The sequence below is a fragment of the Camelus dromedarius genome, chromosome 16 (assembly GCF_036321535.1).
Source record: "Camelus dromedarius isolate mCamDro1 chromosome 16, mCamDro1.pat, whole genome shotgun sequence".
NCBI lineage: Eukaryota > Metazoa > Chordata > Mammalia > Artiodactyla > Camelidae > Camelus > Camelus dromedarius.
This window is the reverse complement of record NC_087451.1, coordinates 41,378,138-41,392,892: the sequence shown is the minus strand read 5'-3', so window position 1 is coordinate 41,392,892 and position 14,755 is coordinate 41,378,138. Positions and strand designations below refer to the sequence as shown.

The 14,755-nt window shown below is 47.2% G+C and overlaps 1 protein-coding gene across 3 annotated transcripts in view; it reads left to right on the top strand.

The window, feature by feature from the left end:
• The window catches only part of MAPT (microtubule associated protein tau), a gene marked incomplete at its 5' end in the record, with an annotated part of 35,183 nt that extends 21,461 nt beyond the window's left edge, over positions 1-13,722 (top strand). For 2 of the 3 annotated variants that reach the window (XM_064495706.1, XM_064495705.1), the window contains 2 exon segments: positions 783-895; positions 9,465-13,722. In XM_064495706.1, coding sequence (XP_064351776.1) covers positions 783-895; positions 9,465-9,680 — 329 coding nt within the window. 3 annotated transcript variants of the gene reach the window in all.
• Between the last annotated feature and the right edge of the window lie 1,033 nt (positions 13,723-14,755).

The following is a 14,755-nucleotide window of genomic DNA, read 5'->3' as shown; positions in this document are numbered from 1 at the left end:
AAAACTTAAGTAGACACAGGTGGCTAGTAGCTACCATCTTAGCACAGATCTGGATTCTAACTCCCACCTGTGAGTCCAGAGCAGGGACTTCTGCCTTAGGTCCTGTTCAGAGCAGAGATTGTTAGTTGAACCATGACTATAGAAGAGAAGACTGTCAGAAGCACAGTCTAGAAAGTGTGTCATTATTTTCTGTCTCCCTTGATCATTTTGTGGGAGTGTATTCTTTCCCAGTGAAAACTGTCCCTTTACTGGGGCGCCCATCCTGCCACACGGTGGAGCAGCTTTTTTGAGTGGCTTTTCTCTGGAAGGCCCAAGAAAGTGATGTAGAGTCTCTTCCTCAGGCCATGCATGTCTCCCATGCTTGGGTGTTGCATTGAGTGTCCGAGGAGGGAGAAAAGGTCAGGACCCTTCCCTATTAAGAGCGCATTTTGCCACGTACTTTAATTCTGAGGTCTTACAGGGCTGTAGCTTACAGGATGTTGACATAGAGAGACTTGACTCTTTGGAAGCCAACCAGTTTAGAATTTAGAATAATTTCTCCTGAACTGAACTGTCATTTACCTTTGCATTATCTAAGGAGGAAGAGTTTGCTAAATAAATATTTACTGTACACCCTGATTAGAAAGATGAAGCAAACTGTTTTCAGGCCCTTTGGAAGGACTTACTCCAAAACCACACTAAAAAAAAGGCTAGCCGTATCTCCTCCTAAAGGTTGGCACCTGCGTGGAATCACTTGCTTGGCCCTCACTCAAGGCTCGGTGCCCATGTGTGCTGTGTTCCAGGAGGTGGCCAGGTGGAGGTAAAATCTGAGAAGCTGGACTTCAAGGATAGAGTCCAGTCGAAGATCGGGTCCCTGGATAACATCACCCACGTCCCTGGCGGAGGGCATAAAAAGGTAAAAGGGCGAGGCAGGGAGGTGGCTGCCCTCGCATATAGATGTAGCAGAGTCAGGCGGACACGTCTCGTCCAGCTTCGCGGAGCAGGAGGGCTGCAGACCCTGCACTGACTGACTTGATGTGGATTCTCAGCAACCAGCAGGCCTGTGGGGCTCAACCTGAGCGGCTGGTTGGGGTCCCTTGGGAGCTTTAATAGACTTGATGCCGGGTCCCCCCACCCCGGGAGAGCCTGACTGATCGGTCTTAGCTGTTGTCTGGGTGCCTGGTGCTTTTAAAACCCCAGGTGACTCCTAGTGCCATGAAAGGTGAGAGCCAAGGACCCTAGGCCCTGTGGTTGACAAGCGTCCACAAGAGGAAGTGGCTGTTGCCAAAGCCAGCTGCTGCCACCATGAGCAAGTCATGGCAACATAACCCAATTTTCTAAAAGAGTCACTAAGCAGTTAGAGCAAAACAGTGATGCTAGGATCCAGGTTTCAGCATGGGGAGGCTGCTGGACGGAGGACCTGGGCGTTCCCTGCAGTCTCTAGAGACGCCAGGTCTTGCTCACTCTCCGTGCCGTCAGGGTGCGGTGGGGGCAGGGGACACTGGCAGCTGCCTCTGGGCCCATCACAGGAGGCTGTCCTGTGGCTGCATTTTTTCTCTTCTGCATAAACGAAGCAAAGCACACTCTGGGTTTCCTGCCCACACCTGCCCTGAAGTTCTGCAAGTGGCTCCCTTTCTAGTCTTAAGTGTCTCCCAGCAGCTGACTGAGGAGTGGCCAGGAGAAGGGATGGCCCAGAACAGGCATAGAAGCTGAGATCCAGCCCAGTGTAAGCAAGGGAGCTGCCCAAGGGGGCCCTGCTGGTTGGAAGTGGCAGCCGGGCCATCTTTCTATCGCATCACACTGTGATTGGTGGCAGCTAGAATTCCCTTGGCCGTCACCACCCCTCCCCCAACACCCGTTCACCACCTCCACCTCTGGTTCTTAACAGGCACGGCCCACCTCATGTTTGCATGAAGGCCCCACAGTGTCGTTTTGGAGAGGCACTTGCTGGCGTTTTCTTAAAGCAGAGGCTGCAAACTGAGACCTCAGGGCAGACCTGACCCACCAACGGAGCCCCGCCCAAGGCTGAGGGGAGGACAGGGTACTGGTCACCCCACCATCCCAGTGCTCCCTCTGGACTCCCTGACCATCACACTTCCACACACTTTCCCAGGTGCAGGAATACTTCTCAGTGCCTGGATCTCTATCCAAAGTGTGAAGACAAAGAGGGTCCCTGAATGCCTCAAGGGAAGTAGGGGCAGACCCAGTTCTTCCAAGGAAGTGGAGAAGGTTTTCTGCAAAAGGCCAGCTTGTTTCTGTCTGCACTCCAGCCCTACAAGATATTGAATATAGTTCCTTGTGCTATACAGTATGAACTTTATCTATTATGTGTGTGTATGTATGTATATATCTATATCTATATAGATATAGATATGTATAAAATCAGTATCTGCAAACCTCAAACTCCCAATTTATCCCTTCCCACTCCCTTCCCTCCCCAGTAACCATAAGTTTGTTTTCTATGTCTGTGAGTCTGTTCCTGTTTTGTAAATAAGTTCATTTATCTTTTTTTTTTAAGATTCCACATATAAGTGATATCATATGGTATTTTTCTTTCTCTTTCTGGCTTGCTTCACTTAGAATGACAATCTCCAGGTCCATCCATGTTGCTGCAAATGGCGTTATTTTATTATTTTTATGGCTGAGTAGTATTCCATTTTGTAAATATACCACAACTTCTTTATCCAGTCATCTGTCGATGGACATTTAGGTTGTTTCTATGTCTTGGCTGTTGTAAATAGTGCTGCTATGAACATTGGCATGCGTGTATCTTTTTGAATTAAGGTTCCCTCTAGATATATGCCCAGGAGTGGAATTGCTGGATCGTATGGTAAGTATTTTAGGTCTTTTGAGGAATCTCCATACTGTTTTCCATGACGGCTGCACATTCCAACCAACAATATAGGAGGGTTCCCTTTTTTCCACACCCTCTCCAGCATTTATTGTTTGTGGACTTTTGAATGATGGCCATTCTGACTGATGTGAGGTGATATATCATTGTAGTTTTGATTTGCATTTCTCTGATAATTAGCAATATTGAGCATTTTTTCATGTGCCTATTGGTCACTTGTATGTCTTCATTGGAGAATTGCTTGTTTAGGTCTTCTGCCCATTTTTGGATTGGGTTGTTTGTTTTGTTCTTATTATGTTGTATGAGCTGTTTATGTATTTTGGAAATTTAGCCCTTGTCAGTCTCATCTTTTGCAAATATTCCTCCCATTCTATATGTAGGTTGTCTTTTTGTCTTGCTTATGGTTTCCTTTGCTGTGCAAAAACTTTTAACTTTAATTAGGCCCTGTTTGTTTATTTTTGCTTTTATTTCTATTGCCTGGATAGACTGCCCTAGGAGAACGTTGCTAAGATTTATGTCAGAGAATGTTTTGCCTATGTTTTCTTCTTAGAGGTTTATAATGTCTTGTCTTTAATTTAAGTCTTTAAGCCATTTTGAGTTTATTTTTGTGTATGGTGTGAGGGAATATTCTAACTTCATTGATTAGAAGTGCTGAAGAGACTGTCTTTACTCCATTGTATGTTCTTGCCTCCTTTGTCAAAGATTAATTGACCAAAAATTTGTGGGTTTATCTCTGGCTTTGGTATCAGGGTGATGGTGGCTTCATAGAATGAGTTTGGGAGTGTTCCATCCTCATCAATCTTTGAAAAAGTTTGAGAAAGATTGGTATGAGTCTTCTTTGTATGTTTGGTAAAATTCCCCAGTGAAACCATCTGATCCTGGACTTTTGTTTGCAGGGAGGTTTTTTTTTTTGTTTTTTTTTTTTTAATTGCTGTTTCTATTTCATTTCTAGTGATTGGTCTGTTCAAATGATCTGCTTCTTCTTGATTCAGTTTTGGTGGACTGTATGTTTCTAGAAACTTGTCCATTTCTTCTGAATTGTCCAGTTTATTGCCATATAGTTGTTCATAGTATTCTCTGAAGACTTGTATTTCTATGGTGTTGATTGTTTTTCTCCACTTTCGTTTCTTATTTTGTTTATTTATGTCCTCTCTTTTTTCTTGGTGAGCCTGGCCAGAGGTTTGTCAATTTTGTTTACTCTTTCAAAAAAACAGCTCTTGGTTTGATTTTTTTTCTATTGTTTTTTTAATCTCTATTTTATTTATTTCCTCCCTGATCTTTACTACTTCTTTCTTTCTGCTGACTTTAGGTTTTGTTTGTTTTTCTTTTACTAATTGTTTATTGAGATTGTTGTTTATTTGAGATTGTTCTTGTTTTCTGAGGAAGGCCTGTATCGCTGTCAACTTCCTTCTTAGGACTGCTTTTGCTGCATCCCATAGATTTTGTGTGGTTGTTTTCATTGTTGTTTGTCTCAAGATTTTTTTTTTTTTATTTCTTCTTTGATTCCATCATTGACCTATTGGTTTTCTAGTAGCATGTTGTTTAGTCTCCATGCTGTCATTTTTTTCTCATTTGTTTTTCTGTGGTTGATTTCTTGTTTCATGCAATTGTGGTAAGAGAAGATGCTGGAAATAATTTCTATCCTCTTAAATTTGTTGAGGCTTCTTTTGTGCCCAAGTATGTGGTCTGTCCTAGAGAATGTTCATGAGCACTTGGAAAGAATATATATTCTGTTTTGGAGGGATGTAATGTCCTAAAAATATCAACTATGTCCAACTGTTCTGTTATGTCATTTAGTATCTCCATTGCCTTATTGATTATCTGTCTGGAAGACCTGTTCACTGATGTTAGTTGGGTGTTAAAGACTCCTACTATTATCATAGTCCCATCAATTTCTCCCTTTATGTCTGTTAGTATTTGTTTTATACATTTAGGTGCTCCTATGTTGGGTGCATATATGTTAATGAGTATAATATCCTCATCTTGTATTGCTCCTTTGATCATTATATAGTGTCCTTCTTTATCTTTTATATGGCCTTTGTTTTAAAGTCTGTTTTGTCTGATATAAGTATTGCTACTCCCGCTTTTTTGTCATTTCCATTTGCATGAAGTATCTTTTTCCATCCTCTCACTTTCAATCTATGTGTGTCCATTCTAAAGTGGATCTCTTGTAGGCAGCATATTGTAGGCTTTTGTTTTATTATCCAATCTGCTGCTCTGTGTCTTTTGATTGGACCATTTAGTCCATTGACATTTATAGTAATTGTTGATAGATGTGTTTATTGCCATTTTGAACTTTGTTTTCCAGTTGATTTGGTATTTCTTCTTTGTTCCTTTCTTTTCCTTTTTATTTTTCTTTCTGTGGTTTGATAATTTTCTTTTGTATTAACTTGGTTTCTCTTTGGGTTTTGTGACTCTATTGTATGCTTTTGACTTGTGGTTACCCTGTTTTTCAAGTATGTTAACCCATTACTATATCTGTTTGCTTTAGACTGGTAGTCATGTAGGCTCAAACACATCCTAAAAAGAATGAAGAAGAAAAAAAAAAGGAGAGAGAGAGAGATCTTTATTTTCTTGCTCCCCCTCCCACATTTTATGATTTTGATGTCTTTTTTTTTTTTTTAACATCTTCATGTTTATTCTCTTGTGATTCATAGTTATCACATTTCCAATTACGGTTTTCTCATTTCTATAGCTTCCTGCTTTTCTATTTAGAGCAGACCTCTCAATATCTCTTTTAGGATAAGTTTAGTATTGCTGAATTCTTTTAGTTTTTGCTTGTCTGTGAAATTCTTTCTCTCTCCTTCTACTCTAAAGGATAGTCTTGCTGGATAGAGTATCCTAGGTTGCAGCTTTTTCTCATTAAGGACTTTGAGTATATCTTGGTACTCCCTTCTGGCCAGAGGTATTTGTGTAGAGAAATCAGCTGAAAGCCTTATGGAGGTCTGCTTGTAACTCTTTGCTTTTTCCTTGTTGCCTTTAGAATCATTTCTTTATCTTTAACTTTGGCCATCTTAATTGTAACATATCTTGGTGTAGGCCTGTTTGGGTTCTTCTTGTTTGGAACCCTCTGTGCTTCCCATACTTGGATATCTGTTTCCTTCTTTAGGTTTGGAAAGTTTTCGGTCATTATTTCTTCAAATACCTTTTCAATCCCCTTTTCTCTTTCTTCTCCTTCTGGGACCTCTATTATGCGTGGGATGGCACACCTTACATTATCTCATACATCCCTTATATTGCTTTCATTGGTTTTTACTTTTCTGTCTGCTGTTCTGATTGGGTGACTTGTTATCTTCTAGGTCACTTATTTGTTCCTCTGCGTTATCTAATCTGCTTTTGACTGCTTTTAGCTCAGTTCTTATCTCTTACTGAGTTTTCTGTTTTTAATCGGCTTCTCTGTGTAGTTTCTGTGTCCTTTTCATAGTATTCTCTGTCTCTATTCATAGTCTCTCATTTCTTTCAGTGCTTTTATCACCCCCTTTTTGAAGTCATGATCTAGTAGAGTGTTGAGGTCTGTTTCACTGTTTGTTCTTTCAGGGAACTTCTCTTGTTCTTTTAATTGGGAGTGGTTCCTCTGCTTCTTCATTTTACTTATATTTCTCTGGCTCTGTGGATTTAGGAGTATCAGTAATCTACCATGGTCTTGAAGGGCTGTTTTTTTGTTTGCTTTTGTTTAAAGTGGAAGCGTTCCTGTGTAGACTGTGTGCATCTAATAGTTTTGTTGCTGAGGGCTGTTCTTAGTGTGGATGGTTGTCACGTCTTTCTTCCGTGTGTGTTGCCTGTTATCCCTTTGATGGGGTGTGGTTGGTGTTGCAGTGATCAGAGTCTGCCCTGATTGTTGTTGAGCAGGGCCTTCTCTTTTGTTCTGTGGTTGTCACAGCCTTGATAGGGGCTGGGTCTGCTTCCCTGTTGCTGGAATAGGGGCTTCTAGACCTGTTTCTGAGCTCTGGTGTGTAGTAGGCAGGGTTAGAGCGCTTAATCTGGGAAGAAGTGTCACTGAGGATACCTCTGCAGGAGATGTCCACTGGGAAGTGCCCTCTGTGGTGGTGTCTGTCACTTGTGCAGGCTTACAAAGTACTCTGTTGATGCTGCCTTTGTTCCTGCTTTAGCTAGGGGAATGTCAGCCACCTGCTCTGGTGTCCCCCAGGGTCTGGGCTCCCAGAACCACCAGCACAGATCCACCAATGTCAGGTGCTAGGACCTGCCATAGCGTAGTGCACCACAGAGCATGCAGTCACGTACCTGAAATCATGATACGCCACAGGTCAGCACAGACGCCAGCCCTGCCTCCACGTATGGTATGCTGGCCTGTTGTGAATTCCCGTACTTGCCCCAGCAATGAGCCAGAACTCCACTCATTGTCTGTTGGTCCTAGAAGTGCAGGTTCACAAAGGTGCCAGTGGAGAAAATCCACCCTGTCTGCCTGGGGCTGTAAACAAATCTCAGTCCCGCCTGTGAAGTTGCAGGGCCACTGGGTACGGCTTCAGCTTTCTGCCTCACCTCCACGCAGCAGTAATGGCTACGACCAAGCCCTACCTCCCTTCTCGCAAGAACACACCAACAGTGGAGCCAAGTGGAGACAGAGGTTATGGTGCCACCGTGTTGCGCCCCTCCGCCCCATGCACACCAACCATGGTGCTTTTTTTATGGGGGTTCCAGGCTGTTCTGGTCCACACACACCCCCAGCCAGAGCTCACACCGCCCTCCAGTCCCCTGAGGCTGCCTCTGTGTAGTGGGCCCCAGCCCTCTGCCTGGGCTTCTCACTGGTCTCCAGCAGCCAGTCCCGGCTTGCCCCTGCCGGCGTACGTCTAGAGCTGGGTAGGGCTTGCAGGGACCCTCTGTGTTAGTTTCCCTTAGTTCTGTCTACTGAGTGGCTGCCACTTTCTCCTCTGAGCCTCCAAAGCTCTGCTTCTGTCCCCGCTGACCTCCCAGCTGGAGGACGGGGGCGTCCCAGCATGAGGGTGCCTTTCTTCCTTCGCCACTCCCTTTCCGTAGGACCGGTTCCCCACCAATTTTTTTCTTCTTTTTTTCTCTTAACGGATTTTGTGAGAGTCCTCCTGTATTTTGAAGGGAGAGAGATTTCAGTAGGTTTTCTGTGTGATTCAGTGGGTCTGTAGATGTAATTCTTGGTGTATTTGTGGAAGAGGACAAGCTGTGTTTCTCTACTCTGCCATCTTGGCACCTCCCTCTGAACTCTGTTTTAACTCATCTCTGTGATGCCTCGGAAAAGGTGGGCCTTGCCCAGGAGACAGTGTCCTGGTCCCAGAGGGTCCCCTCGTGTTCACTCCCCCATTTCCTTCTGAGATGAGCAAAATTGCTGACAAGCAGTAGAGCACAGGACCCTCTGAGTTCCTTTCAGTTTGGGAGATTTGGTGACATTCCCAGGACGCTGTCATTTTTTCTTAAGGACGTAAGTGTTCTTGTCAAAGCTTATGTCAAAATGGTCTTTGTTGTAGTAATAAGGAAGAGTCCTATTTTTCAAATCAGTAACCCCAGAGTGAACAAAATAAGCATGTAGCTTTAAAGGGAGCCTGTTTTTTTCTCTATGCTCTAGCCCTCCTGCAATAGAGGTTCTTTACCTGGAGTCCAGGGACTCCTGAAATTGTGTGGAGAAGTTGTAATGTGTGTGAGAGCATGCAGGCATGTGTACACATTATTCTGGTTTCACCAGATTCTCAGGGAGGTCTCAGGACGCAAAAAGGTTGGAGAATTACTGTGTCCACCACTTCAGGGCTCATCAGGAGAGAATTACTATGTACTCCTGGCAGCTCTAGCCAATGCTTTCTGCTTCCGACTTTCCCAGGTGTCCTTTGGAGCTAGTAAGACCTCCCAGTCATCGTTTCTCTACTTTAAAAAGGGCTTTGTTGCATCACGTTCTCTAGTACACCTGCCAGTGCTGCCCCCAGCTTCTACCCTCTCCAGCCTCATCATCAGTCACCGGCAAAGGGGAGGACTGTGTGTGGCTCACAGCTGGACGGCAGGGGCTCTGGGCACGTCCCTTAATCTACTTTAGACCCTCCTCCATTTGCATTGGCAGTTTGGCAGTGTGTGTGTATTAAAGTAAAATGCGCATGACTTTTGACATACTAGCCATTCCACTTCTGGGATACACTTATAGTACGTGTGTGAAATGAAATTCGGTACAAAGTTATCCAAGGTTACTTATGCAAAGCATTGTCTGTGAGATCAAAAGACTGGAATAACCTAAATATCTACCCACAGGGGAGTAGATACATTTTGGTACATCTGCTGTGATGGAAAACTGCACAGCAGTCAATGAGCGTGAGGGAATTATGTACTGATAAAGGAAGGTATTAAATCTAAAAACAAAAGTGCAAAGCATGTGGATATTGTTACCATATGTATTAACATATATGTATTTTTTTTTTCTATACTCACACATTTGCATGTGCGGCATTTCTCTGGAAAGGTAGCAAGAAACTCACAAGGGTCACTGCCTCTGGAAAGGGGACTGGGTGGCTGGCTGGGAGGTAAGCAGGACCCTGCACAAGCCTTAGCTTTTGGAAAATGATGAAACCGTAGGGGTCATCATGGCTCCCTCCCACCCAAGGCCGGTTGGCTGTCAGGGCCTCCCTTCTGTCTCTGGCTCACCCTCCTGTCCCTCCTCTCGCAGATCGAAACCCACAAGCTGACCTTCCGCGAGAACGCCAAAGCCAAGACAGACCACGGGGCAGAGATCGTGTACAAGTCGCCTGTGGTGTCGGGGGACACATCTCCGCGGCACCTCAGCAATGTCTCCTCCACCGGCAGCATCGACCTGGTGGACTCGCCGCAGCTCGCCACGCTAGCCGACGAGGTGTCCGCCTCCCTGGCCAAGCAGGGTTTGTGATCGGGCCCCCGGGGCGGTCAGTAATCGTGGAGAGAAGAGAGTGAGAGAGTGTGGAAAAAAAAAATAATAATGATCTGGCCCTTCGCCCTCTGCCTTCCCCCAGCTGCTCCTCACAGATCGGTTAATCGGTTAATCACTTAACCTGCTTTGTCGCTCAGCTCTGGCTCGGGACTTCCAAATCAGTGATGGGAATAAGAGCAAATTTCATCTTTCCAAATTGATGGGTGGGCCAATAATAATAAAATATTTTTAAGAACATTTAAAAAGATGGCCACACCCAGAATTTCCTCGGGCAATTACTTTTGATTCTCTTTTTTTCCTCCTCTGAGTAGAAGAGGGAGGAGAGGCTCTGAAAGCTGCTTCTTGGGACTCTCAAGGGACTGGGGGCACCCCTCCTTGGGCCCCATCCTGGGGGTGCCACAGAGGCAGCGGCGGCAACAAAGGACTTGAAACTTGGTGCGTTGGAGCCATAGGCACAGGGCAACCTTTGGAGCAGGACAGGGTGGGGTGGAGAGGGCCCCGGAGAGGCTGCTGCAGGGGCCGGGCAGGGGGGGCGGGCAGGGGGAGGTGTTCAAGGAAGGGCATAGGGGAGAGGCCCTGAGTTCTGCCTGGAAAGGCAGCAGAAAACAGACCAAGTGACCTCCCTTCCTGCAGCGGGTCAGTGCCACCCTCTGGAGGGCGGTCTGTGGGAGAGGGGCTCCAATCCCCCCACGCCGTGAAGGGACAGTGAGCAGGAGGAGAAAGGTTGGCAGGAGTGGATCACTTCCTCTGAGACCTACTGGATATCCTCTGAGTAGCACTCAAGTCCTGCTTGAGTGCTGGTGGCCTCTTCCTCCCTCCCTGCAGGGCGGGGTCCTAGGCTGACGGGCCTCCCTCCGCCCCACGGAAACCCTGTTTATTGAGTTCTGAGGGTTGGAACTGCAGCCACGGTTTTGGCCACCTCACAGATCTGGGACTTCAGGGCTAACCAGTTCTCTTTGTAAGGACTTGTGCCTCTTGGGAGATATCCGCCTCTTCCCAAGTTTGGGCCTCTGGCATCTCTGGAGTGTGTGGGGGTCAGGGAGGTGAATCCTGAGCCTCCCCTCTCTCCCACGGCCACCGCAGCCACCTGTCTGCCCCCGCCATGCCTGTGTCTGCCGTGCGGAGCCCAGTCACTGCCTGTACCCCTCGTCACACTGTCCTGAGTTCCTAGCCTCACCACCCCTGCTTCTCAGTAACGGACATTATTTAGATGCAGAGGCACTTACTCTAAACCAAGGGGGAGAGTAAAGTGGGAGGCAAAGTCCAGACATAGTGGGGGAACCTCAGTCTCAGTCTAAGTTCCAATCATCCAGCTGGCGTGTCCCTGGCAATGAACCTGATGCCCTTACTCAGTCCCCCGCCCCAACCCCCCCATCACAGGTGTGAGCCGGCCGGGGTGGTGGGGTGTGCAACGACCCTGGATGTTTATGCCCTGTTGACTTGGAGAGACTTTCCTCCCAGAGGCCTGGTCTCCTTCCTGTGCTGACTGCAGGTTGGCCATCTTGGGTGCAAGAGATGGCCTTGGCACAGGTAGGCAAGACCCCCAGGACAGGACTACACTCCCACCATCCCCCACAGCTTATGACTGCCAGCCTGTGAGAGCCCAGCTGCTGCTCAACCCCCAGTGCACATAACCAGCCCTCCACACCACAAAAAGGGGAACGTGCCCCCTCGGAAATGGTTCTCCCCCAAGTCCCAGCTGGAAGCAATGCTGTCTGTCCTACTGGAGCAGCTGAACATATACATAGATGTCGCCCTCCCCTCCCCGTCTGCACCCTGTCGTGTTGTAGTCGGATTTGTCTGTTTATGCCTGGATTCACCAGAGTGACTATGATAGTGAAAAGGAAAAAAAAAAGAAAAAAAGAAAAAAAAAAAAAAAAAAGGACGCATGTATCTTGAAATGCTTGTAAAGAGGTTCTAACCCACCTTCATGAGGTTCCTAGATGTCTCTCACCGCCCCCTGGGACTTAGCTCCGGAAGGCCAGCGTGGCTCTCCCCGGTGGGGCCTCTCAATTTTTGAAAGGCTTTCATCAGCACCTGGGACCCAACAGAGACCAGACTGACATCTGAGAACCCTCAGCTGAGAAGCAGGCCTGAAGCACGGGAGGACAGAAGCTACGGTGCCCCCTCCCCGCCCCCAGGGCTCCCCATTGTCAGGCAGAGGCTGGTGTGTCTTATGGCTGGCCTGGTTTGCAGCATGAAGATGGTGCTCTCTGGGCCCCACAGCCACACTGAGAGAGGGTCTTCTAGCTCCCTGCATCATGGGCGCCAGCTGTGGAAAGGTCTACAGCCCACCCCTCAGCCTGGGGTCCAGCTCCAAGCTCTCCCTCAGGAAGGATGGCCCAGACCTCCTCACCTAAGGCTCTACGACCACAGCAGGGATTGGGATGGATTGCCTGCCCTGGACCGGCTCCTGGGGCCTGAGCTGCCTGAACGAGGAAGGGTGACAAGTCAGGAGATACCATTTCCAAAGTCTTGGCCAGAGCCCCCACTGACCTTGCACCAGTCCCATCTCCTGCCATGGGGAAAGGGAAGCAGCCTTTGTAGAAATCTGCTGTTTAAAAACAAAAAATCAGCCTCAGGCCCAGTTCTGCCACATCCAATTTGGGTATGGTTAAAGGCAACCCTGAAAGGTTGGGTGGTAGGAGTCCAGGGCTGAAGGCTTCATTTGCCGCTAGAGCTTTCCATGCAAGGGATCATCTGGGCCCAAACCTTCCCACTGTGAGGCTCTCCTCTGTCCTGAGACCCAGCTGCTTTTAGGAGGGTTCTGAGGAAGAGAAAGGAAAGGTGGTGTCAAGGTTTGGTAGCTGTTGAGAGATGCGGCCCATTACTGCCACCCATTTCGGCTGCGTTTCTTCTTGCACCTCATCCTGTGGTTTGTGCCCTGCTCTTCAGTACTTTGCGGTCTCTGGAGTCTCCCATTGGGTGGGCTATCTGGATCAGCCTAAAGATCACAGTTTAGGCTGATCAGGTCAGTGCTGGCAGGGAGTTTGCAAAGGAATGCTGCTGGCTTATAACCTAAAATGAGGACAATCCCCCCAGGGCTGGGCACTTCCCCACCCCCTTTTCCTCCAGTGTCCCTTGGGTGGGCTAGATAGGATATGCTATATACCCGGTTCCTTCACGCTCTCCACTCACTTTAGCCATAGTTCCATTTAAATTGACTTCAATGGTGAGACTGTATCCTTTTGCAGTTGCTTGTTGAGCTCTGGGGGTGGGGTGGGGGGAGGACCCTGTAAGATAGTTACCACTGGGCAAAGGGAGGGTCTCGGAGTGCAGCAGTTCCACTGGCAATGCCAGTTCCAGTGGCCTTGCAACCCTTTTCATGATTTCAACCACATGTGCTAGAGGTCCTTGGGATTTCAGCTTTTCACTGACGGGTGCAACAGGCTGCCAGCTGGTTCCCATCTCCTTCCCAGCCAGGTGCAGGCAGTGAGGCCTGTGGAGGAATCTGGAGATATGGTTGCTCTGGCCCGCTGCCCCTTTGCAGGGTCCCAAGCCCACAATCATGCCTTCCAAATATGCTGGCATCCTTTCCTCTAAGTCGTTGGCACCTCCATGTCACCTTTCCCACCAGCTCTGGACACACAGCCAATAATTCTAGCAGCTGCCAAGATCTCTTCACCCTTTTATCTTTGTCCCTCAAGGAAAGCCAGGAGGTGGGGATGAGGGCAGAGGTGGAGGTGGTCATCAGCTTGTCCCATCTACAGATCTGTAGCTTCAAGAGACTTCTGGTTTCTCTTGAGCTTTGAAAAGGGTTACCCTGGGCACTGACCCAGGGTCTCACCTCCTAATGGACTGAGCTCCGTGCATTTGCAGTGTTGGGCAGGACAATTTCTGGCACTTGCAAGTCCCATGATTTCTTTGGTAATTTTGAGGGTGGGGGGAGGGACATGAAACCATCTTAGCTTAGCTTCCTGTCTGTGAATGTCCATATGGTGTATTGTGTGTTTTAACAAATGATTTACACTGTTGCTGTATAAGTGAATTTGGAAATAAAGTTATTACTCTGATTAAATAAGGTCTCTGTGCATGGATTCAGAGGACCAGAAAATAATACAGGATGTATGATTTCCAAGTCCTTTCCCAGCCTGAGAGATCTTAGCTCAGGAACACCAATATCGTTAAAAGCTGCGCATCAGGATTTACCACCTGGCTTTGGGGCCCTGAAAGAGAAAGGAGAGCTCTCAGACTCGTTAGACTTTCCGTTGATTCTCCCATCGTGGTGCTGGCAAGCCTCCCTGGTCCACCTCAAAGGGCAGTACCCTTGTACTGGGTTCACAAGGCTGCACTCAAGTCTGTAAGACCCATACCTTAGAAGGCTGGGGTGGCTGTGTGAGACCTTTCTGTCCCTGGAAAATAGCCTAGAGGTCTGGGGCTGAAGCAGAATGTTAGGCCAATCAGCTGTATGGGTAGCTTAGCTGCCTTCTAGGATACACAGCTGCCTTCCTCTCGGAGCCTTATTACAGACTGGAGAGTGTGTCTGCTACATCAAGACAGGGGTACCAGATAGCCCCCAGCAATGCCACAAAGGCAAACAGAACAGAACCCATCATATTAATTACTGTTCCTTAGTAATTAGGTCCAGGTTGTAACACTGAACCCTTTTTCACACAAAATTTCAAAATATTTACTTTTCTCAGCTTTTCCTGATGTGCTTTAACCACTGCAGACTTAAGTAGAGCAGATCTTAACTGCCACTCCAGAAGCAGCAACAGGGCAGCCAAAGAGAAAGGCTACTTAAGAACTCGGGGCTTTCAGAACCAGACAGGCAGCCTCACTGGCCGTTTCAACTTGACTGCCAGGAAAGGAAAAAAAGTAAAGAGAGAACCGGGCCTACCCACTGACTCATCTTGTACAAAGACAAGCACTTAGCTTCCTCAGAAGAAAGATGCTGGTTCAGGCTCCATGCAAAGTATATACTTTCTCAATGACCTCAATCCCAGAAAGGGGGTGAAATATCCATTAAAATGTCACACTGCTGGCCTCAGTAAAGGAAAAAACGTTAAGAGCAATGGATTAATCACTTACATCCAACAAAAAGAAAAAGCAGG